The sequence below is a fragment of the Diadema antillarum genome, unplaced genomic scaffold (assembly GCF_040938485.1).
Source record: "Diadema antillarum isolate AM-2024a unplaced genomic scaffold, OU_Dant_1.0 seq00002191_RagTag, whole genome shotgun sequence".
Classification (NCBI taxonomy): Eukaryota; Metazoa; Echinodermata; class Echinoidea; order Diadematoida; family Diadematidae; genus Diadema; species Diadema antillarum.
Window position 1 is genome coordinate 1 of NW_027272828.1, and position 25,114 is coordinate 25,114.

The 25,114-nt window shown below is 40.3% G+C and overlaps 1 protein-coding gene across 1 annotated transcript; it reads left to right on the forward strand.

The window, feature by feature from the left end:
- Window positions 1–3,525: 3,525 nt before the first annotated feature.
- LOC139714203 (uncharacterized) lies at window positions 3,526–9,677 on the forward strand (the record flags this gene model as incomplete). Its single annotated transcript, XM_071625917.1, has 5 exons — window positions 3,526–3,746; window positions 5,997–6,080; window positions 6,672–6,784; window positions 8,215–8,402; window positions 9,018–9,677. Coding segments are annotated over 5 exons (1,266 nt in total), but the record flags the coding sequence as incomplete, so codon positions are not given.
- Between the last annotated feature and the right edge of the window lie 15,437 nt (window positions 9,678–25,114).

The window sequence follows — 25,114 nt, forward strand, 5'->3', positions numbered from 1 at the left end:
CTTTAACACAAGCCTGCCATGTTCCTTCCCCAAGTGCACACTGTGTTATATAAAATGAGCCTTTTGCATGCTCTGAGTAACGATTGGCCCAGAAAAACACCGCAACGACGTCCACACTATCCAAAGTCCCTGGTACAAAAAGGGTTAAGTTTGGCACTAGAGAGTGCCGCACGTGTGACAGAAAAGTAAATACTGGTACCATTGTTTCTTGAGAGGTAATGAGCTAGATTTTGCACCTTCTTTTCCATCCATCCCCCTTCCCTCCACCCCTACCCTTGTTGGTTGGTTCCATGGACTCGCCTTCTGATCAATTCTCTCGTCATTCAAACACAGCAGCCATAGAATCTCTCTCCATCAAATGATACCCAACAAATATACGAACCGCTGTGATTGCCATCGATTCTAAAATTCCTAGGTCATTTCTTAGAATTCGTTGGTTCTGGATCTATACTTCCACTCTCCCATAGCAGCCAACTGAGCTGAGAGCAACCTGCGTAGTAGGCCTACATCTGCAGAGTCTATTTACATGTAAGCCAGCCCCCTCCACCCACACCCTTGACCCTAAATGCACATTAGTGGAATCATGAGAGGTCACTGCGGGTCACACTGCGAGGGATGTAATGAGTAGTAGTCTTGGTAGCCAGGCCCAGCTTCATGGCATTTCAATGGCAAGGATTTTTGTTTAGATCGTTTTCAGCAGGAAGATTAGGGTGATGACAACAGTGTATTAGCTGGCACGAGGATAGTTTGTTTTTCTGCTGTTTTCTTTCTTTCTTTCTTTTTTTTCCCTTCAGAACTTTCGTGGCTGCTTGTTACCTCACTGTTTGGGATAGATCTCTTGATTACCCTTCTTTCTGGTCACATTTGTGAAAGAAATCTTTGCCAGTTCATTAATACCTGTCCCATCAAGGTCTGCAGATAGTAGACTATGTTGCTGCTTTCCTAGGTGCACGCACATGTACTAAGGCTAGAAAGGCTCACCCTGTGACTCCCAACTGTTCTATCTCTCACTGGTGAATGTGCCATTACCACTCCCACACTGGTATGTTTACCAGCAGCTTTTCTTCCTTCACCACCAACTTGGCTGCGTTCCATGTTGCTGGATTTCTCTTTTACACCCCCCCCCCCCCCCCCCCCCCCCATCCCCATCCCCACCCCATCAATCCCAGCACATTTGTTCAGGGCTTTTGCAGACACTGCATTTTCTTTTTTTCTATCCTGCGAGTTTGTTAAGTTTGCCTGTTCATTTCTTTTTTGTTTTCAGCAGCATATTCTGAATCCCATCTTCTGCTTGTTTAAGCTGGAAAAAAAAATACAGAGTTCCGTTTCCTCAGGCTATGCTACATGATGCTCTTTTCTTGTGAGCATTCATGTAGTGATGTTTGTTTGGAAGCACGTAGGTTTAACCCAGTCATGCTCAGAGGCATATAAAGCATCCCATACAAATGCAAGGGAATGCTGAGACAGGGGTCTCCAGAGAGTTAACCTGCTAGTGGCTACCCCTACAATAGATCTATTTTATCTTCTTTATGTGTGCATGACCTCCACCCCTTTCCCCCTTCTTTAACCAAAATCAATCTCTCACATTTTTAGGGGTGTATGTTATCACCTGCAGTATTGTATTCGCATGGATATGTTATCACCCCGTACCCACGTGTTGCCCAAGCGAATCGAGGCTCTATTCCAGTTCTGGTCTCTTTGCATGCATGCCAGCGAGATCTTCGTATCGTGATCAGCACGCACAATGTGTTCAGCAGCGTTGGATAGGGCAAGTTTGTTGGAGACAAACGACGACAACAACAATGGGAAATGGTGATAACCTATTTTCTCCCAATCTCTCCCGACTGGTCTGAGCTGGTACCAAGTCCAACCGTCTTGATTGAATGAAGACGGTGTAGACTGCCATATGGCAGCATACAGTGCCATTGGTAAAGTCATTTCTGTTTGGCACTCGTCAGGGCACAAAACTCGTCTTCCTAAGACTCAACCACCACTTCACCAGTACTTCCAAGTGTTCTCTATTTCAAAGTAGTGCATGTGTTATGCAAAACATCGATGAAGTCAAGTCCTCATAGTTGGCTCATTTAGCTGAGAACATGAACTTCCTAATAGTTCTTGAAGACAAAAAGTCTCCCACTGTCCTCTCAAGAGTGTGTGTTGTGTGACATTGATTGAGAAGTTCAGATCCTATTTGTATTTCAACCATGGAGTAGGCCGTAAGTGGCGCATATTTGAAAAGGATCAAGTGTTACTGTTGCCTGAACATGGGTAAGTTTGGCCAATAGTGACAGCATATCGAAACTGCAATTGAAACATTTGCATATTATATTTGATGTAAACTAAGACCAGTTGGCTCTCTTAGCTGATCTTCAGATCAGTGGAAAATGAGAGCAGTAAAAGGTAGAGGAGAGACACACTTGTATTGTCCAATCATTTTCAGTGCCTTTCTGTTTTGAGTTCAACTCTGACACGCTTTTTTTTTTTAATTCTTCATCTGCTTCTTTGTGCCAAATGTCATCTCACGAAAGACTGACTGAGACTGGGTGAATGAACTTGCTTTCATAACAACATCTGCTGCCTTTAATTGTAGTTAAACAATAAAAAAACAGAAAAAGCAACATGAAACGACCTGACTCTGTATGTAGGGCAACGTTCTCATTTGTCATCAATTTCTATGTGATCTTTTCTCCATTTTTTTTTTTTTTATTGTGACTGTGAGCTATATTTGGACACTTAGGTCTGTGTAGAGCATGTGAGCACGCTCTGTTTATTTGCCTTGAGATTGCGCTTCCCCTTTGCATAAACATGATTTGCGGTTATCGCGAATCATGTTGCTTTGTGATTATTTTATGTGTGTGTTGGGGGGGGGGGGGGAGGGGAGGGGGAGGGTTGTGTGGGCCTCCGGAGTTGAGGTAAAGAAACTTGTTTAAGATCAAGATGGCTCCTCCTGGAGGTGCAGACTAGGGAAGGGTGTGGTATCTGGTGGGTTTTTTTTTTTGGGGGGGGGGGGGAAGGTGGTGGTGGTGGTGGTGGTGATGATGATGTTTATTGGTGATGAGAATGATAAGAGATGAGTTGTGGGTGTGGCCATGGAGGAAGACATCGCAGTCAGTTTACCTCCTGTTGGAGAAATCGACTGAGATGGAATAATCTTACTGTGCCAAATGAAATGAGCATAATGCCCTGAGATGAAATGTCTATCAATTGCAGAACTTCAGATTTGGCAATAAATGTTTTATGACTTCACACGTTTATAGTGCAGATGCTTCACACACATATTTTACTTTACTGCAATTCTCCTAATACGAATCTCTCTTTCCATTCTGGTAACTTTCAAAGTCACCTACTGCAAATGTTTGTGGCAATGATATTATCTACAGATGTAGGTACTTATTATCACCATACTTCAAAAGGAATAGAAAGCATCAACAGTGGCAGACCACAAACCTGTTTATCATGCCATATTTTATGTTATAAGGCTGGGGTTATTAAATTATACTATCTCGCATTATTCCTTTTGTCCCTCTTCTCCAGGGTCTGGATGAGAATGGCAACGCTAAGAGACTGAAACCGGGCGAGGATGATGAGGAGGAGCTGAGCAAAGATGCCATTATCACGTCGTCGTGGGGCGGCTCTGTGCCCCTCCAGCGGCCCTCCGCCTTCCGTCCCTGGTCTCCCAGCATCCTCAACAAGGAGGGCAAGGGGGGCATCCTACCAGACCACGGAACGGTGCTTGTCAGAGATAGGTGCGTATATGACCCTGGTCCTCACCCTTCCCTGTCCCCTCCCTGCTGGTGTTAGTTTGATTTTTTTTCCCCTCTTCTTTTTCTTCTTCTATTCAGTCATTGCTGTCGGTATAAGGATCCTTTTTTTTGCCACTCTTTAAAGTTGACCCTTTCTGGGCCAACACCGTAAACAGCTGTTGACAGCATTCGCACTCCAGTTGCCATGGCAATGACAGAGCAAAGAAAGTTTTTATACCACACATCTTCTAGGAGCCCTTTTCTGAGGATTTTTTGTTTGTCTGTCTATGTGTGTGTTTATATTTGTATGAAAGCTACAATTGGGATGCGAAAGTCAGTTTCAAGTAGACTCAAGCATTCTACCTATCACATGGTTCCACCTGTCTGGATAAGTGATATGTGGTTCTTTGTTCTGTTTCCTTCTCAACAGTCTTATGAATTCCCCTTTCAACTTCCCCCTAGACCGCTCAGAGGGCTGTTTGTTTCCTCCGTGTGTGTCTGTCTGCGTGTCTGTTTCTATGCTCTTGTTGCACACAGCAGACATAACGGCAGTCTAGAAGTATTCTTCCAAGTGAAACAAGACCCGCCTCTTGGCGTATTGTTTGCAGAAAAAATACCTGTCTCTCAGTCATAACAACAGACGCCAGTTTCTGTTTTGAAGTCTCATCTACCTTTTAATAGCCACTTGAACTTTATACACAGTAACACTTGATATCACATTAATGCTCCACCCTCGGCACATTTCCTTTCGAAAGGGAAAGTAACTGAAGGTTAAGGCGGTTTCCTTTTCCCCTTTCCCCTATAATTTATGAGTAAATAAGTTTCACTTGTAGGAAATAGGTTCTTGGCAAGAGTAATGAAGGGTCGTCATTAACCTGAGAAGTGTCCTTACGGCCATTCAACTTCCTTCTCTTATGGCTTTCATTGGCAATTGTAGCTCTTGCTGTTTGTATATGAGAGTGTTTGTGCATATACATGTATGTATAGGTATGTAGGCCTATATACATTTTATACAATGTGTGTATAATGTTCAAACATAATTATATCTACTATACCAGTACATAGTAATGGATATTTGTGAGTATGATAGATAGATAGATAGATAGATAGATAGATAGATAGATAGATAGATTGGTAGATAGATAGTTAGAGATGAATATATGAGAGAAGGAGCAACAGACTTCACATGTACAATGTACCATATTTGCAGTGCTGTATTTATGGATTCACCAATTGACACCGATTTGGTTCAAAGATTCACTGAATTGTAGCTTTTTTGGTCTCTGATTTCCTTCTAAAATCAACTTTGCTTTGGAGTCTTAACCCGTCGAGGATGAGTCCCGAGTATACTCAGGCAGGTGTCTATGGGAAATGCGTGTTGTAGCAAAATCAGTCCGTCCTCAATGGGTTCAAGTCAACTTTACACATCAAAAAAAAAAAAGGAAAAAAAAGAAAAAGGGAGAACTAGAGAACACCAGTATTCTTTTTTCTTCTGGAATATGCTGCCTGCTGAACTAAACCCAAAAGCTATTGGTATAGGCGGTGATGACGCTTATATATAACTGTTATCAACTCACAGTTATTACCTTGCTTGAGAAAAAGAACTACCAGTACATAACCATGATATGTCAATACGTAGTAATAAAGCAAACGAAAAAAAGAGAATTACCTATGGATATTAGCAATTCTTTAGAGTGGACTTTACCAGAGGGGGAATAACTTTGACCCCGTTTACAGTGCGGGGCTGGGCCGAGCCGCGGCCAAGCCCGGCAATTTTGTCCGTTTACACTGCCGGGCTCGGCCGCGCTTTTAATTCAAACCTTTCGATATTTTGTCGTAGTAGCGCTCTGCTTGTAAACAAACGCAATTTGGTATAGTCAGGTTTTCAGACCCTATGCCAACTGGATTCCGTGGCGACGAGGTCGCCGTTCGGGCAAAGGCCTTTGCCGAGGGAAAAATCCTTTTGCAGGACAAAACCACCTTAAACTATACTAGTTTTCAACGTTGAGGGGGTTAATATCCTGAATAACGAAATAGTACGGGCAGAGGGTTTGGAAGCCAGACTAAAATTGGCTGCGCATTTGGCCTTATGCGTGTTTACACTGAAATGAAGGCGGGCTCGGCCGCGGCCGAGCCTCGCACTGTAAACGGGGTCTAATTAAACACCTGCCAGAGATGCCATCCCTTTGCTTTCCAGAATGATCATACCTCACAGCTAACCTTAAATTGTGCAATTTCTTTTCCCACCTACAGAAGTGGAATGCCGACCTACCTCAGCATGGGCCCACCGGTGCTCCTCAACCCAGAGAGAGTGGTGCCCCATACAGCAGCTTCCAAGTGAGTCCCTTGCCTTCCCCCACTTCTTAACGTGTGTTGGAAATGGGGGAGAAGTGTTTGGTTACCACTCTCGCCCAATCCACAAGTCCTTGTATGAGGACTCAGTGTACTTATGTCATTTGGTGTTGAAATGTAATTTTAGCAGAAAAAAAAAATAAGTGATTTAGTTGCCAACAGATGGGAAGATATTGTATGGAAATCATTCATGTGTGCTTGTTACAGACATGGTTAATACCATAGAATCAAATTGTTTACTCCCCTTTCTGCTCCCATGTCTACCAGATTTATTTGTTGATAAGAAATCATCCCTCATAAATGGACTGTCAAACATAAACAGAGCACCAAACCTCATAATTTTACAGTGTACTTATGTTTCATACTGCTCTCTCTGATGAAAATTTGAATTTGTGCGCGACTGGTGCCTTTGACTGTTGCCTATTAACTGTAATGCAGTATCATTTATTGTGGATGTACGGGCAGTCATGCAAGAAATGAAGAGCTTTTACAAGTCTTTCTAAGGCTGTGCCATCTTACCAGTCTGCAGGGTAACAAAGTCATCTTCCCTTCCACCCCCCACTTACCTCTGCACAGATTTGACAGCCAATTTGCACCCAACGTCGCCCTGGCGCCCCCCATGAAACTCTCGCCTTCGTCCACAGAGTCGCTGTCACCGGACAGAGAGAAGGAGCTGGACATCAAGTGCGGTGAGTGCCGGCAGAAAAGCAGTGTTTTAAAGGGAAGGTAAACCCAAAGAACAATGTGGATTGAGTGCAAGCAGCAACATTAGTAGAACACATCAGTGAAAGTTTGAGGAAAATCCGACAATCGATGCAAAAGTTATGAATTTTTAAAGTTTTGGTGTTGGAACCGCTGGATGAGGAGACTACTAGAGGATATGACGTATGAGTGGACAACAATACAAAGAAAATATAAAGGAAATTCAACAAAAATTCACTTTTCTAGAATTATGAAAGAGCAATGGACCAACCGCTTTCAGAAAGCAGGGGGAATAATTGCTACCCTTAACATATGTCAATATCACGTTGATGGAATTTGTAATTTTCATGAAAAATGGATTTTTGCAGAATTTTCTTTATATTTTCTTGGTATTGTTGTCCACTCATACGTCATAACCTCTAGTAGTCTCCTCATCCAGCGGTTCCAACATCAAAACTTTAAAAATTCATAACTTTTGCATCGATTGTCCGATTTTCTTCAAACTTTCACTAATGTGTTCTACTAATGTTGCTGCTTTCACTCAACTCACATTGCTCTTGGGGTTTATCTTCCCTTTAACCCTTACTCCACCAGGGATGTAGGACAGTGTGTACAGGGCTATGGGGGTTTTCTGTGCCAATCAGAGCTCTAAGCTTACAAAGGGTTAAAATCATGCATAACAAGTTAGCCTCTGACAGGGTGTACTACAAATGAGATCTAAAGTCCATTTACCTGTAGATTTATATAACGCAAATTCTTAGAAGAGGGCACTTCTGTGAAAATTGATATTTTAACACAACTAGATTATTGTTCACACTTGATAATTTTATTTTCTTATTTCTGTGGATGTCAGCATCCTGCTGATGATGAATAGAAGCTGAGATTTAAATATTGTTGTATTCATTTATATATTTGTAACTTTACATGAGTATGGGTTTGTGTTTTCATTTGTTTATAATATGTGTGATTGTTGATTGTTTAATTTTTGATAAAGATGCCGTGTGTATGTACGTAGTCATTTCTTTATGAATGGATTCATTTTAAAAATTGTGTATTCTTCTGTTGTAAAGGGAGTTTGAAACTTGAAAAATCTGCACGCGATGGATAAGAGTGATCACAGATGAACTGTTTTCCTTACAAGACTAGCGCAGATATGCCATTGAGCTTGTCTACTTTTAGTACTGTAATGATGTAAAGTTATAAAGTGCATACTCAACCTATGTATATGTTCTGCGCTGCGAGAGCTTTTGATGAGCTTAAACTGTATGAAGAGTAAAATGAAGAGATGTGTTCTATGTCTTTATAAAAGATTTTACACTTTCACATAGGTATTTGTAATTTAATGCAAAGAGCCAACTTCATTGTAATCGTTTTCATAATCGTGTTCATCTTTCTTCATCATCGTTTCATCCTCCAGAAGACAGCGATGTACCGGAGACCACCATGGAGCAGGAGATTGAGATGGTGAAGACGATGCTGTTGGAGGGAGACGCCCTTGACTCCAGGGGGGGCCGGGAGAAGCTCCTCCACGAGTTCTACAGGATACGCATCCGGCACGAAGAACGGCTACAGGGCGTCCTTGCTGCCAAGAGAAATCTACAGCAGGTGAGCGTTGATTTCTGTCTTTTTTCCATTCCCTTATTATGGCAGTAGCCCCTTAAATACACTTTACACTCCCATTACCTAAAGGCAATAGTACCTGAGTGTGATGTCTTTGCCATTTATCGCCATGGAAACTGATTCTTAACAACCTCACCTGGCCAGAATATCTGTGAACACTATTGTTGCTAGTACCTGGTTCCAAAGTTAGGCTATAACAAAAGACTGTGACATCATAGCTTTGGTACTCTACAGCCCCCCTAGAATACTCTGCACCGGCATGGTCACTGGGTTTATATTGTTTGTAATTTGGAGTGTAGCAGTGTGTTCAACCTGCTCTTAGCTTGCAAGAGGATGTCCATTTCTCTGAAGGATAGCGGACATGATGATCTGATACTGGGCTAGCTCAGACATGTGTGCTGGAAACATGTGAGCATTTTTTTTGTTTGTTTGTTTTTGCAGCTCAGTTTTTGTTTTTGTTTTTGTTTTTTTTTTTAATTGGTAGTGGTCATTGGCATTGTTGCTTGGAAGGGGAGAAGATGTGCATAGGAATATTGAATATCTGATGTATGGGGGTTGAAATGTTATTAATTTGAAAATTTACTTTGTGTGTGCTTGCAGGAGCTGGAGTTCTTGCGACTGACCAAGAAAGACAAGCTCCGTGAGGCGCTCGAATCCAAGCGTTCACTTCGCAAGGAGCTGGACCGGTTACGGATTGAGTACGAGCGCAAGCTCCGCGAGGCCAACGACTCGCGGCAGCGCCTCAAGCGGGAGGTGGAGCAGGCGCGGAGCCGGCGCAGCGAGAAGAACACCGAGCTCGGACGGAGCCACGACCGGCTGGCCTCCCAGAACGAGCAGCTGAGGGACCGCGTCCGCGAGCTGGAGGAAGAGCGGGACCAGCTGAGGCAAGAGTTGGAGCAGCATCGGAGGGAGAGGCGGAGGCGGAGACCCAACGGGCCGGAGAAAGAGATTGAGAAAGAGGAGGGGGATGCGGAGGAGAAGGAGCTGGTAGAGGATGGGGCGGAGTCACAGAGCACGGCAACCAAGGGTGCAGAGCGGCGGGAGGAGGGGGAGAAGGAGGAGTCTCCATCGCCGTCACCAGTCGCCAGGGAGGCTGCCAGTCCAGAGACGAGAGAAGGGCGGGGCGAGGGAGCATCGAGAAAGGAGGAGGAGAAGGATGCTGGTGAGGTGGAGAGGGAGGCGGGAGAGAAGAAGGCGTGCGACGGTGACAAGCGACGAGATGGCTCGGCAGACCAGAGTCACCCAGCGAAGAAGAAGTAAAAAAAGAACAAACAGTCCCCACTCTCTGAGCTGTGCATCGGCTTTCAAAACAAACGAGAGAATGTACCAAAGAAGTGAATATTGGTACCATAGCGTATGGTTGTTGTTGTTGTTATTTTTTTCTCCCTTCCCTATGTTTAAGCATAACTCCTTTCTCTCGAGATTTTGTTATTAAGTGAGTTTCATGATACGGTGGAACAAAGCTCTGCTTTAGTGTGATATAGAGATGTCATAAGAGGATCGCTTTCTCTTTGGACACACTTCGATTCGGGAATTGCTGTTTCCCATTTTACTACTATGCTGCTGAAAGCACTGATGTAGAAATCAAGAAATGCATTAAAAGGGAGTAGTAATAGTGACTGGATTATTCCTTCATGTTAGTCTCCTTGCAGCCATACTTGGATATTTATTTATTCTCTTTCACTTTTTTTTTTTTGGTTGAAATTTTCCAAACACCATTGTCATCACACCCTCTTGTACATACCAGCAACATATCCATTTATGCTGTGTTCCAGATGCCAAAATTCTAATCTCTAATATCTAACCTCTTTTGAATATAATTGCATTTTGAATTGACCACAGTGCTGTGCATTTTGTGAGATTTTTTTCTCTCCCTTTTTTTAAATTATGTGTATGATAGAAATTACATCACATCTTGATGTCATTTTCATTTTGCAAATGTATCTTATGGTTGTTTTTTCCTCCCTTGCGCTAAAGCATAGTAGAATACGTATATCTACGTATGTATATGTATACATATCACTCATGTGCATATATATGCATGTTTGTATACATACGTTTTGACTGCAAAGATGTCATGTAACCTGATCTGTGGATGTTCTTTTAGGTAATTTTTCTTCTTTTTCTTTTTGCATACGAAAGTTTTTATATGAGGCTACCGCCACTGCCATTGATTTATCTCTCACCTGCCGCAATCGCAGGTGTGTTTTGTTGTTGTTGTTTTCTTGCTGCAGTTTTTAGTCTCATCAGCTGTTCTGATTTAGGGCACGCATGGAACAAGAAAAGTGTTGAGGTGCGACCTCGCCTATTTCAAACCCAGGAAAAGGCATTATCAAAGTTTCGACAAAAATCTCCAAGTGAAATTGCTACCTCTGGCTTGTTTTGTTTTGTTTTTTCTTCTTCTTTTTTTCCTTCTTTTCTTTTTTAATCTTTACTATGGAAAAAGGAAAGTGAAAATGGAGATAATCTTTATGAATTTGTGATACATATTTTTATTTCATGTTATGTGTTAATTTGTTCTTCTTTGTAATGAAAAAAAAGTTTTACTATCATTTGGTAGGATATTGTCATAAAAGACAAATTATGCAGCTGGATTCGGTTTTGTTATCTTTTTGTTCTTGTAAATAGATGTTACAAAAAAGAAAATTGATATGCCTAGCCTCTCTCATTGGGAGTGTTTAACCTCATTGTAAAAGGCAAATTGGTGCGTTATATCTTGCCTTATTGTATACATTGTTATCGCTTGCATGAGCTACCGAAAAGAAAGAAGAAAGATATATGTATAGGTATATATATATATATCCAAATTACCTCACTTTGATTTCGTTTATTTGACCCAAAACGGGATATATTTGGGGAGGGGGGAAAGAAAAATGTTGCTGTAAATGTGAATGAAATTTTACATCAGCTTCTGATGTGATGATGATGGGTCTCTTTTCTGATTCACCTTTTTCTCTCTCTCTCTCTCTCTTTCGTCCTTTTCTATGTCATTTCTTGATAGCTCTCAATGTTGTGAAATGTGTTTTGTGTATCATAGGTACATTGTCACAGCTGTTAACAGGTTGTAACAGGTTGTAAAATTGTGGCACTCTTGCGTTTTTGTTTATTTTTTTCCGAGTGGTCCAAATCCCTATGTCTTACTCCTATGTCTTTGTATTGCTGGATACGTACGTTTCTCTTGTTGTGACTCACTAGCAGAATATGGGTGTGATTGCGAAAAGAGGGGTGGTTATATTTTTTGTTTTCTGCAGGGGAAGAGAACCCCCTCTGAGCCTCCTCCACCTCTGATGGTGGAGAGGTTGCTATGGCAATTAGAGATTGTGGAGTGTTTGGGGAGGGTAGGCCATCGATAGTAAATGGTAACTAGGATGCATTTTTGTGACAATTTTTGCGGGGGGGGGGGGCGTTGGGAGTGACCGACAAGACTGAAATCTTTGTACTCATCGTTGTGTTTCACGTAATGGGTCTGGTCCAGGTCGTGTTATCTTATGTGGCAAATCACATGTGATCAAATGTTCATTTGTCATTCGGTCGACAGGAATTCCCATTGGGATCTCGTCAGGGATTCCGATGGCACTTGGATGTTTTGGGGGTTTTTTGGGTTTTTTTTGGGGGGGGAGAAAAGAAATCATGGTACTAATTCAATGAAAACAAAGAAGAACCGAGTTCATGAACAAAAAATGCATGTTTAGAGTGGTATGCTGTCGAGAAGTTTTACATGTTCCTTGTGATTTTTATACATATTTACTTGAATCTTTACTCACACTGAAGAAAAAGAGAAAAGAAACAGAGCTTCACCAAAAAGTGTGGATGTTGTAGATGAGGCAATGTGTCTTGAAATATCAATGTCCTCTACAATGTCTTTTTTTGTTGTCACAAAAGGAAGGGGAGCGCGTAGGCGCTTGATCCTCGCACCCATTTGTTCAAAACAAAATACAAAACAAAGGAAACATGTGAGTATGTAAATATATATATGTGAATGTGTGTACATGAGCAAGCATAATATCAATGCTGTCAAGATATGATATGAATCAAAGAGAAGATGAGAGACAGAGAGAGAGAGGGAGAGAGAAAACAGCAGCAAACTTCCTGGCAAAGACAGGCTTTGGGTAGTTTTGATATATGTACTAGAACACAGCACGCACTTAGTCGTGATGTATATGGGAGAAATCCATCTCTACAGCTAAAGAAGCAGATTTAGCAAGAGAGAGAGAGAGGAATGAAATAAAAAGAGGAAAAATTTGCAGAGCTGAAAAAAAAAAATGTTCCAATTTCAGGTCGACGTACGACAAAAAATAAAAATTTACAAAAAAGTGTGATCAAATTGATCATATATCTGTAAATGGAGTCGTGTGAGTGCATTGTGATGCAAATTTGAGGTAGTAGGAATGATTAAGATTCCTTTAAATCGGCAGTAGCGCTACTTGTGTCGGCTCTCTGGCGGAAAATCGATCGTGACGGGTAAATTTTATACTTTATGTTTCCTCAATTTTTTTTTCCTTCTTTTTTGGCAGTTGATTTGTATACCATCTTTTTATTGGCTTGTTTCTTGCAGAGCGTTTTTTTGTGACGTCTCGGTAGAATTGTGTGTCATTGTCAGCTTAATTTTCTCAGCGTAAACCCTAACAGAACAGAACTTACAGTGAGTGTAGATGTGTATAGAATGGAAAGCGCCATTCGCAGCGATAATTTTTTAGAATATTTGTCGGGTTGATGCAGGCTGTGTGTTTTGCCTCCAGGTTTGTGCCCATATCATTTTACAACCTGCTTGTAGCTGGAGATCAGAGCCATGTCCTGACTCAAGACTGGCATTGTGATGTTTATTCAAACTTTCGGAAAGAAAACACTTATTTTGGTTCCGCTTGTCCTGCTTTTTTCGAGTGTAATGATCTGTATGTAGGTAGCAGGAGAAGATCCGTATAGATATATGAATATGTGCATGTAAATATATATATAGATCCTTTATGATTACAGAAATATAGTATATATGTACAAAGACCATTCTTTGAGCAGTATTATGGTACAGTGTTTTTACTTGGGGTATTTTGTGGAAATTTGTGCTTGGTGGCTATTTTTTTTTTTTTCTGTTTGTCAGTCCTCAAGCGCAATGCTTCACTATCTTGTCCAATGGTGGGCAGATGCATTTTATCTCAAATTGTTTTGTTTAGGTTGAACTACGACATTTTCAGTTGCTTCTGCAATGCCACTGTTCATAAAGGTGCGCAAGTTTTGTTAGTGTATTCATTGAAGAATGAATGGATGAATTTATTAATTGTTGAACAAATCTTTTCTGTACGAGACCCCAACCCTTATACATCACCAATTAGACATGAATGGCTTCGAACGCCAAATTTGTTGGCAGTTGTACAATTCTTAATGTCATAATTTGTCTTATGAATGGAATACCTCACATACACGATGCCACAAAAGAGAATTTGTCATAATATTTTTGCCATTTCTATTGTTCAGAATTGCAGTAGCCGAGCTCATTGTGTTTTATTTTGTGATTTTCTTTAAATTTCTCGTCTCGTGTCTGTGCTTATACATGTGTCCACGTTCATTCACATACCTCATTCATGTCCATTAATGTGAAAACTGTGGAAAAGAAGAAAAATTGCTCTATTTGTCAAATGCACTTACCGTATCCCCATGACGTGTAAATATATACATATATTTTTTTTTTCCTGGTAAGCTTTTCTTCATTTACTCCGAAAATTATCCATTTGCGTGTGGTAGGTAGTCACCTGCATTTGTTATTCCTGTATGATGTACAGTTAGTTCCTTGTAAATGTTTTTTTTTTTTCTCTCTCTTTTTTTTTTCTTTTGTTTGTCAAAACAATTTCTCTATATGCTGCATTCAGGTTTACCATATGTTGATAAATGTTCATGTGGGAATTTGTCAGACTTTAAAGCGGTTTGATGCTGCAGTTTGATACCCTACTATAGCCAGTGCCAGGAAAAAAAAAACTGAGTAGTTGTATCCATGCACTGATGGGTATTTTGAACTTTGACCCCCTGCCCCTCCCTTCCCCCATCCCCCTTCCCCCACCCCACCCCACCAGGGTTGTAGGAAACAAATGGCACACACCTAAAGAAGTGGTGGTATATATACATACATATATTTATATCTTACTTGCCTGGCCAGTAGTCGCTGTATTCATTTACTATTTAACTGAGCGTAGTAGTGTTTGAAGTGATCTCACTTTTCCTTTGGTCACCGATTTGGAGAGGTCACCACTTTGAAGGGGTCAGAGTTCGAGGGGTCAGAGTTCGAGAGGTCAGTTTTCCCCTCTGTCTTTGAGGGGCACAGTATGTATAGGAAAGAGTCTGTGTGTAGGAGTGTTTGTCCGTCAGTCAGTTTGTCTCTGCATCTCTGCATATTAAGATAAGAAAGAAAAAAAATGATACATAAATAAGGAAGAGAATCCATAGTACCAAATCTTCTAAATCTTATTTCTTGAATTATATGAAAAAAAGGGAATGGATAAGATTAACATTGATGTAACTTGACACCAGGAACCTTTCTTTTTTTCTCTCTCTCTCTTGATTTTGTTTCAAAGACTTTTCTTCTCAGATAGTATTTTTTTTTTTCAAATCTAGGCATGAAGGCAGACTCGGTGGATTTCTTTTAAAGTTTTGAAGAGTTAGGTGCACTTAAAATACCATTATGTCATCTGTAGCTGCCAAGCATTGACAAAGATCTGTCGTGGCTTAATGGAATTCATCCATTTTCTGTGCTTAGAATGACAAAAGAGACATGAAATTTACGTCAGTCATGACAAAATGCTATGATTTTTCCTTTGTATGATGTTGTGGAAAAAAGCTCGGAAAACATCTGCAAAATGTCTATTTATTTGAAAGTACGTTGGATGCGAAATGCATTACAGTAGTTAGTCGTCAGGTAGTACAATGGGCGTGTTGCTGTGGAGAGGACTGATAGAAGAAAACAAAATTAAAGTTTTAAAGACACTTTCTGTCCAGAGATTTGTATTCCTCTGCAAGATTGATTTTCCCTCCCTCATGCTCTCATTTTGGCAATTTCTCTCTTTTTATTGTCTTTTTTCTTTTTTTTCCGTACGTAGAACTGTGGATCATTCATGAGGAACATCAAAATTGTCTTGTGACAAGAAACTCAAACTCTTCTCGTGATTGGTGTAGTGCAGCTCAGCACTGTGTAGTAAAAAGGATTTATGAAGATAATGTTCTCCTTTGGTATGGTCCCTGACATAACTTTGTTTTCTTCAGACAACGGACATCTCTTTGTGTGTGTCTGTCTGTCTGTCTATCTGTCTGTTTTCCTTTCCTTTTTGTCTCATTTTATGATATTTTGGCATAAGCAGAACAGAACTCATGTAAAACCTGGTGCTATTATGACGTTATAATGTCTATGGTTCGCGTCTGCTACAGCCGTTGGAGAGGAAAAGAGAAAAAAAGGAAAGCGTACAGGAGAGTCTATGTGTGGGGATATAGAACTGAGATTACCAGCTTTTGATGTGTGTGCATTTGTAAGAGCCTTGTATTTTGTTTTTTCTTTCCTTTTGTACCTTTTTTTTAAAGGCCAAAAAGTTGGCCCTCTTTTTTTTTTTTATTTGTGTATATGTTTCTTGTTGTAATAGAACTGAACGACTTTATAAGTCTGAATGCTTGTCTGTCTAATCGACTGTGTCTTTTGTGAGAGGAAAAGTCAAACGTTGTGATGCCATTTTACCAAGTGATATTGGAAGTGTACATATCAAAGTAACAGTGTGCAGTCACTGTGCAGAGGATTAATGACGGAATGCTCTGACCGATTTTATCACCTGTTGCTCTCGTTTGGTTTCCTTTGTACAGTGTGTGTCTCGCTTTACACTCTTTCGCGCTCTAATGTTATACGTGTACATACCAATAATGTACATTGCTTCAGAAATATATGTATATGTTTTAAAAATATATATACATATCTATATAATTTTAAGATTTTTTTAATGATACAGCGAGAGAAAAATGCAGGTCTGTTTGCTTGGTAGGGGTGTAACACACCCGGTTGGAAAACCATAGTTTGTAAGCGTGTATGTGGCTGAAAGTGTACCACTGCTCTGAACGCAACCGTCTAGAGAGTTAACAAATCCCACAAAGCCTGGGGACCTTGTTTGTAAAAGCAATGCATTAGATGTTGACAATCTTGAAAAGGAAAAAGGAGAAAAGGAAAAGGATTTCTGTACATTGTTTGCACAACATAAACCTTGCTTCGTTTCTTGGCGAACATCTTTGCCTTATTATTTTCTTTTCCTGCAATGGGGGACATGTTGTGACTTTTTTTTTGGGGGGGGGGGGGACTGCTGGCACTACTTGTGTCATTGGAATGTAATTTCGACCAGCCGGTGGCGTTCAGAGTTTGCCCGCAAAACCTGAGAATGCCTGCATTTATCAAACGCAGAACTGCGCGGCACTTTGTGATTTTAAATGTCACTGCCGCAGATGTAGCTCTGCAGTGACTCCTTAATATCGGCTCTTAGATATGGCTTTGCATTGTGGATGGCTTATGAAGCAACTAGCAGCTGTGGGAGAAGGAGAAGAAAAAAAGCTAAATTAACTTTTTTGTGTCCCTGTCATGTACATAGAGCTTTCCCCCCATTCTTTCTGGAATTTGTTTCTTTTTTTTTCAGATATCTGCAGGCAAGCAGACAAAACAACATCTATTGGGGAAAAGTAGATAGTCTGTAGGTAAGAAGGATTTGTTTTTGAGTGTTTTCAAGAAGTCAGCGCAGTAAGCGTGGGCAGAGCCACAAGGAATGCTCAATCCTTGGAAGTTTATTAAAAAGCAGTCGAGATCAGGATGTTGTACAAAATTTGGTGATGTTTGCACGAATGGTGTTTGATAGCAAGGAAGAAAGAAAACAAAAAAGTTTACCATGCTGGATGACCAGCATGATGTAGCTGTACGTCGAGCAAGCATCTATGTAAATGTTTTCAATGTCATGAATGATTCATGAGCCATATGTGTATCCTATGAATATTCAGAATTAGCTTTCTGTGATACAATGTGTGTCTTTTGCCTATTTGCAGAGTTTATTATTCAAGCATTCTGCATATTTGTGTTACTGGGGAAGGGGGACGGAAGGAAAGAAGAGAGCATTAAGAAAAAAAAAATATGACATTGCATCGATTATTTTTTTGCCTCATTGGGTTTTGTGGAGATAACCTGGTATTATAAAGAGGTTTATATCATTACATATGAATTGCAAAATTTGATATATGATGAAGCTGCATAAATAAAAACCAAGAAAAATGTCATGACTACCTCAAAAGTGGCCTCCTGCATTAATTCATGTTGTTTGTCTGATGTTGGAACCAGGGACGTGTGTGTCATGAAACCCGGCGATCGTTAAATTGCAATCCAAATGACCTGTTGCGAGTGAATTTGAGAGGATTGTGTGTACATTGAATGTATGCTGTGTTAATGAAATGGGACCGATATATAGCTCTAGGTTTGTTTAAAAAGTGTGAAATGGTCATAAATGGTGTTGGCAGACCTTTGCTGGTCTTTGCCCGCTCCTATTAGCTCCAGACTAGCAACATCAAAAGGGGGCTTTGCTGTTCGTTAGGAAAGTACACACACACACACACACACACACACACACACACACACACACACACACACTGTATGGTGGCATTGTGCTGATGGTGAGATTGTACACACACACACACACACACACACACACACACACACACACACACACACACACACACACACACACACACACACACACACACAAGCAAAGTGCGGTTGAGGTTGAGTCACCGATCATCTATGTCAACATGCAATGCACTATGGGTGGTTTACTTCAGAACATTTACTTGGTAGTCATGTTTGAACAATAAGTATTTCTCTTCATGAAAAAGAAACAAAAATGGCACTACGTAACCATTGAAGAGAGAGGGAGTTTCAAGTGATCATACTTTATACTTGGTAGTCATGTTTGAACAATAAGTATTTCTCTTCATGAAAAAGAAACAAAAATGGCACTTCGTAACCATTGAAGAGAGAGGGAGTTTCAAGTGATCATATTAATGGCACAGATCTGCTGCCATCTTTGCAGGGATGGTTATAGTGATGATGACGGTGGTGGTAGTGATGGTGACACTGGAGGTAGTAATGGTTGTAATGATGGCAATGGTGTTGATTAGGATGATGATGTTGGTGATTTGGATGATGATGTTGGTAATGGTGGTGCTGTTGATGGTGATGATGGTGATGTTGATGGTGGGGATGATGCTGGTAATGATGGTGACATTGGTGACAGTAATGGTGATAGTAATGGTGATGGTGAAAATAGTGATGGTGATGGTGGTGGTGATGGTGCATGGTAATAATGGTGATATTGGCAGTAATGGTGTTGATGGTGATTATGGTGATGGTGGAAATGATGTTGATGGTGATCTATATGGTGGTGGTAAAGATGATGGTGATGGTGCAAAGTAATAATGGTGACATTGGTGTTAATGGTGATTATGGTGGTGATGGTGGTAATGATGGTTATGGTGGTGATTGTGATGATGATGGCAACATTCGTGGCAGTAATGGTGGTGATGGTGATTGTCGTGGTGATGATGTTGATGGTGGCAGTTGTGATGATGGTGACTTTGGTGGCAGTAATAGTGGTTGTGGTGATTATGGTAGTGATGACGGTTGTAATGATGTTGAAGGTGATGATGATAGTGATGGTGGTGGTAAAAGTGATGTGGTGGTGATTGTGATGATGATGGCATAAGTGGAAGTAATGGTGGTGTTGATGCTGATGTCGGTAATGATCGATGTTGATGATCATGGTGATGATATCAAAGGTGGTGATAATGGCAATGATGATGTGGATATTGGTAATGGGTGGTGGTGATGATTAGAACAATGTACATGATTTGGTTTTCTCTGCATTTTTTTTTTCAGTGCTCACGGAGATGTTTTCTTGCAGATTAAGAGATAAAGAGACAATTATCGGCAAATATCAGAATCCTCATTAATCAATATTGTTACACATTGATACATATATATGTAAGGGGAATATAAAAATTGATAAGCAGATATACATACATGTCATATAGTAAGGAAAATATTTGTAATCATATGTAGTAGGCAGCCTACCAGCTATAGTTTGCCGTTTAAAGGGATAGTACAGTACTGGTGGAGATGAGAATTGGGCTTTTAACTTTTTGCGAGATACCTAGAAAACACTTATGATATAGTACAGAGTATACCATTTTAAGAGGAATTCAAAGTTTATTTGATGAAAATCAGGTTTGGAATGACTGAAACATCCAAAAACAAAGTAAAACAAAGCGATAGTAATAAAGTGTGGGTCCCACACTTCATTAGAATCGCTCTTTTTGGATATCTCAGCCATTTCAAAACCAATTTTCTTCAAATGTTGAATTTGTCATATAATTACATGCTCTTTCATATTTCATAAGAGGTTTCTCATTATCTCGATCACCAAAAAATATTAGAAACCTGAAATTAGGTCTCAACCAAAACTGTACTATCCCTTTAACTTTTAAACCAGAAATATGTTTCAGCTGTGAAATCTAAGATATTGAACGGTAAAACATTGCAGGTGAAAGTTGTGGCAATTGTTATATTTAAAGGGACTGTACAGTTCTGGTCGACGTGAGGATTTAGCTTTTAACGTTTTGTGAGATATTAAGAAACCACTCTATGAGATGTCAAAGAGCATGCAATTCTAAGGGGTATCAAAAATTTATTTGACGAAAATCGGTTTTGAAATGGCTGAGATATCCAAAAATAAGGTGAAACAAAGAGATCCTAATAAAAGGCGTGGCCTGTCGCCTTTTATTATTTTCACTTTTTTGGATATCTCAGCCATTTGAAAACCAATTCTCATCAAATAAACGTTGAATCCTTCTTAGAATTACATGCTCTTTCATATTCCGTAGGAGGTTTCTCATTATCTCACTTAGGAATGTTCAAAACATGAATCCCCACCTCAACCAGTACTGTACAGTCCCTTTAAAGTGTTTCCATGCGACCAACTAAAAAACAGCGCAGAAACATGATCACGTCTCTACCAAACCATAATGTAGCCTTCTTCTTCATGTGGTTCAATTCAACCCTGTTTTAATTAGGCCACAGAGCTGGGATCTAACTCCCTTGTAGGCCTACATGTACATGGTGTGTTGTGCACTACCCCTGGGCTACCCCTCTCCCACTATTCCGGTAATGCGTTATGTCGGGTGTGTGTGTTGGGGCGGGGGGGGGGGGGGGGGGGGGTATAGTTACTGAATGGCGACGCGACACTCCCCTCTAAACGCCCACCTCGCTATAATCTTTTGACAAAATATTGATTGCGCGAGATATACCGGTACTGATGTGTGGAATCCATTCCCTCAGACGGGCTATTCGTGTCATCCTGAGGACGTAATGCGAAGGAATGATTATGTAACCTCGACTGCCTAGAACGTTTCCGAGAAAACCAAAGTAGCTCTGTGCGTAGTGTACTTGGTTTTAATAGTCCTCACGAGATCCGAAGGCGCGGGGGCGGCGTTTAAAGAGTCATAATAATCATATGGCACAGAGCCAACGCAGTCTTCGTCCCAGCATCTAACAATCAAACTTCATTTGTGTATCTTTCTAGATATGATTTTGGCATGAAGCCAAACTGTGCGTGCATGGCGTTGAAGGAGACACGCGGGGATGATAGCCTACATTGATTGGGAGCACAGCTGATTCTCTGGACATTGTGGATGATTTGCTTTGATATTAGTGTTTATCCACTGAGCTTCCAAAGGGCCACATGCAATGCAACAAAGCAAAGCAAGGGGGTGAAGGTCGCAATACTCTCTGTTCCGATGTATCAAGCCAATACGGAGTTCCAGCCGTTTGTTTGTCAACTGGGGCATATCGGTCACCATTGCAAATAACGGGGCAATAATATAACATCGGGAGGACATTTTTGTGTGTATGTGTCAAAGTCAAGGGGATGCGATCGTACCCTCTCGCCCCTTCCCACCCCCTCTTGATCTTCCTCTTTCTGTATCTCTCACCAAAACACGCTATATTTTCTTTGAAGTTCACCGTCCTTGCCAGTATTTTGTTCACTTCATTTCCGCAGACAGAGAAATAATGAGCAATAACAGGTCAAAGAATTTTAACGGTGGGATGATATTTAAGTCAGTTCCCGGAAGAAGAAGAGAGAGAGAGAGAGAATGGGGGGGGGGGGGGGGGTGAAACATTTTTATTCATTCTCGGCGCCATAAAAAGCTGAAAGAAGTCAGTAACTATGCAGGCGTGTAACTCCGGCTAATAAAAGCAGCGCGCGAACACCATTTGAAGGTAGGTAGGTACACTATCACGCAAGCGGTAATGTTTACCAATGGTTTTTACAGGCAATTGTTGGCGATGGGAATCCATGCTTCACACTAGAAATGATGTTGTGGTGAGGTTTCTTCTGTAAGACAGGCAAAAAATATCTGCTGATTTTCATCTCCATTCTCTTTTGTCTTTTCCTTTTTCCGGGGGGGGGGGGGGGTGAGAAAATCTAGAAATATGGTTTGCTTTATTGAATTACAAGCATGACGATTTTTGATACATTAGTGTCAAGTGAATCATAAAAGGCGTACATTGTATCTCAGAATTACCACCATTATCTCAACAGATAACTCGATCGTTAATTGCGCTTGTAACTTTTTTTCTGGATTTTCCTTGAAATAATGAAAAAGCCAGTTCTTTCTTTGCTTAGGCTCGTAATAGGAAGAGAGAGGGGTAGATTAGGAGAGGGAGAAAGGGAAGATGATGAATGAGAACAGGGGGATGGGGCAGAGGCAAATAAAGAGGAGAAGAATAGAAGAAGGAGGAGGAAGAGAAGAATAGTAAGAGAATCGGAGAACGTTAAGTATAAGAAGAAGAAAATTGAGTGAATGCAACAATATCGGCAGAACATAGATTGAGGAAAATCAGACAATCCGTTCAAAAGCTATGGGTTTTCTTTTTTCATTATTCTTTGCGCAGTCACTGCTGGATGAGGAGACTATATAGTACAGGGTTTTGTTTACGTTACATTGTGTAGAACCACATAAGCAAAATATGCACAGAATTCTACAAACTTTAATTTTTTGGGGGAAAAAGTACACGTTCCCTCGACTGTTACTGATGTATGTTAAGAGTAATATTATTCATTATTCCCCTTCATTCTGAAAGAAGCAAGTCAAGTATTCTTTTATCATGCGACAAGAGTAAACTTAATTGTATAATGTGGAATTTAATTTTAATTTTCTTTATATCGTTCTACGCACGTGTCATCACAAACTGAAGTAGTCTTTCATCCAGCGATGGCAGCAGTGAAACTTTTGAACGGATTGTCGGATTTTCCTGAAACTTTCACTGATGTGTCCTACTACAGTACTATTGCTGCATTCTCGGAGTTCCTTATAATTTAGTCCTTTAAAGATCATTGCACGCTATACCGAGAGGGGGCGCTAATTTACTCCTGGGTAGATTCCTCCTCCAGAATTTGGCAATTTAATGATTTTGATGTGTGTTTGTAATAATCTGTATTCGTGTATTACATGAGAATATTCTCTACTGAAGCCTAGCAACGCCGTTAACACTCATCGGGTTGAGTTTCCATGGTAACATCAGTCATAACATGTGTGTACGTAGGGCCAACCAGTGGCTAGGACCACTTCGTCAGCACGGTAATCAAAAGAAATTGGCAGCTCCCCGAGGTTTTGAACCTGTCTAATGAGAATAAAGATGGAAACACTTCGTCATGCAGGCAGCACTTAATGAGAATCCGCAGGTGGTCCAACGCCCAGTGTGGTTGAAATGTCAATGCGATAATCAGATTGGCAAAGAAATGCATCTGAGGTTTGAAGAACTTGATTGTAATTTTTATCCTCCCCTTAAGGGGAAAAAAATACGATGAATTGACTTTTTAAAAATAATCACGAAAATTAATCAAAGGATATCGAAGACGAGGAACGATTTTTATCAGTAGTGCCGCTTCCGTATACCTTGAGCCATGATTTCGCAGAACGCGCGCCTTGTAGGGGATCATTACGCATCGGTGGTGGCTCACAATTCCGTGTAATTGGTTACCTTGGATACAACGACGATAATTATGTTTATGATAATTTTTGAGATTTTCCAGCGATAACACTACGAAAAATAATGAGCACAGCAGCGAACGACACAGTAAGTCAATCTGAGAAATTATGAGAATGTAATGTACGTTTTTTATTTGATTATTCTGTATTAATTATCGTTGTTACGACCTCTTTGGGCTGATTTGTTTATGAATGGCAACAATGTTCAGTGCGCATTGAGATAGAAGTATGACACACCCATTGTTCAAGCTGAATTGAATCTTTCTTCCTCTTCTTCTCTTTCTTTTCTTTTTCTTTTTCTTTCTTTTTTGCTTGCTTTCTTTCTTTCTGTTTTTGCTGGCAGGAACATGATCTTTTCAAAACATACCCGGTATTCATTTTCATGACAAACTGAAATGAAATAGATCAATAATAATAGTAAGAATATTCTTGCGCAATGCATTCCTATACTTCTTTGTAAATCTTGATAAAGAAAGTAGTTCATTAGAAGCTTAATGAAAGAAAAAATAAAATCTGACTAAATGACTGTGTTCAGATCATTACATGTCGTTAGTCCGAAGGTTGGTAATTCCGAAGATGAAATAGAGTTCGTTATTCCAAAGGTTCGTTATTTCGACAATGAGAAAAAAAAAATCGTTATTCAATAGGTTTGCAAATCTAAAAACAAAGCGAGGCTAGTTAATCCGAAAATGAACATTCGGAAGTATAAACTTAACTTCGTTTTTCGGGTGAACGTACCTGGGGAATGACGCACCATTTTCAATTTTCGGAATTATGAACCTTTGGAATAACGAATCTCATTTCATTTTCGGATTAATGAATCTTCGGAATAACGAACAACACCCATTCAGATGAGAGTAATTATTGTGATAACACATACGTAACTTTCCTCAAAACTGAACATTAAGTGTGAGAACGTTATGGGATTTTAAAGTTTCCCAAGTTTTTTTCTTTGGACAGCTGAAATTAAAGGCATTGTTTACAATTTGCAGATGAAACAAAGACCCAGCTTTAGTGCTTCAGAACAGTTCTGAAATTATGAGTTAGGGATAGAAACAACAAGTGTAAAAAAGTTACTCAGTATGATATACAAAATGTGAACGACAGTTATACCATCTACAGTTATGGTTTAGTGAGAAAAATAGTGATATCTCCTTATATTCTAGGCTTTATTGCAAAAATTTTATATGGTAGGATGTTTTGTGATACAACTGACCTGCACATATGCATTAAATGTGCTGACTCAAACATTTTTCTAAGTCACTGCTCCCAAAGGTAAACAGTACCTGTGACAATTGCTCCCGTAAATTATCTGCACGCCAAGCCAAACATAATATTCTACCCATAAATATAACCCTAACCATAAACCTTATATCAAACTTAACCTTAAACCCTATCACAACCCTAATCCTGTCCCTAAATCCTAGGAGAAAACAAGAGACCCGGGGGTCACGCGCTCACCTGAGTATCGCAATTTCACCTTCCATGCATTCTTGCACACTCTTACCTGAGAACATTGTGAACTTAGGTCTGCATATGGATCCCTCCCCCTCAACTCCAGGGGGGGGGGGGGGAGAGGGGGAGGTAGCCCTGGATCTGCA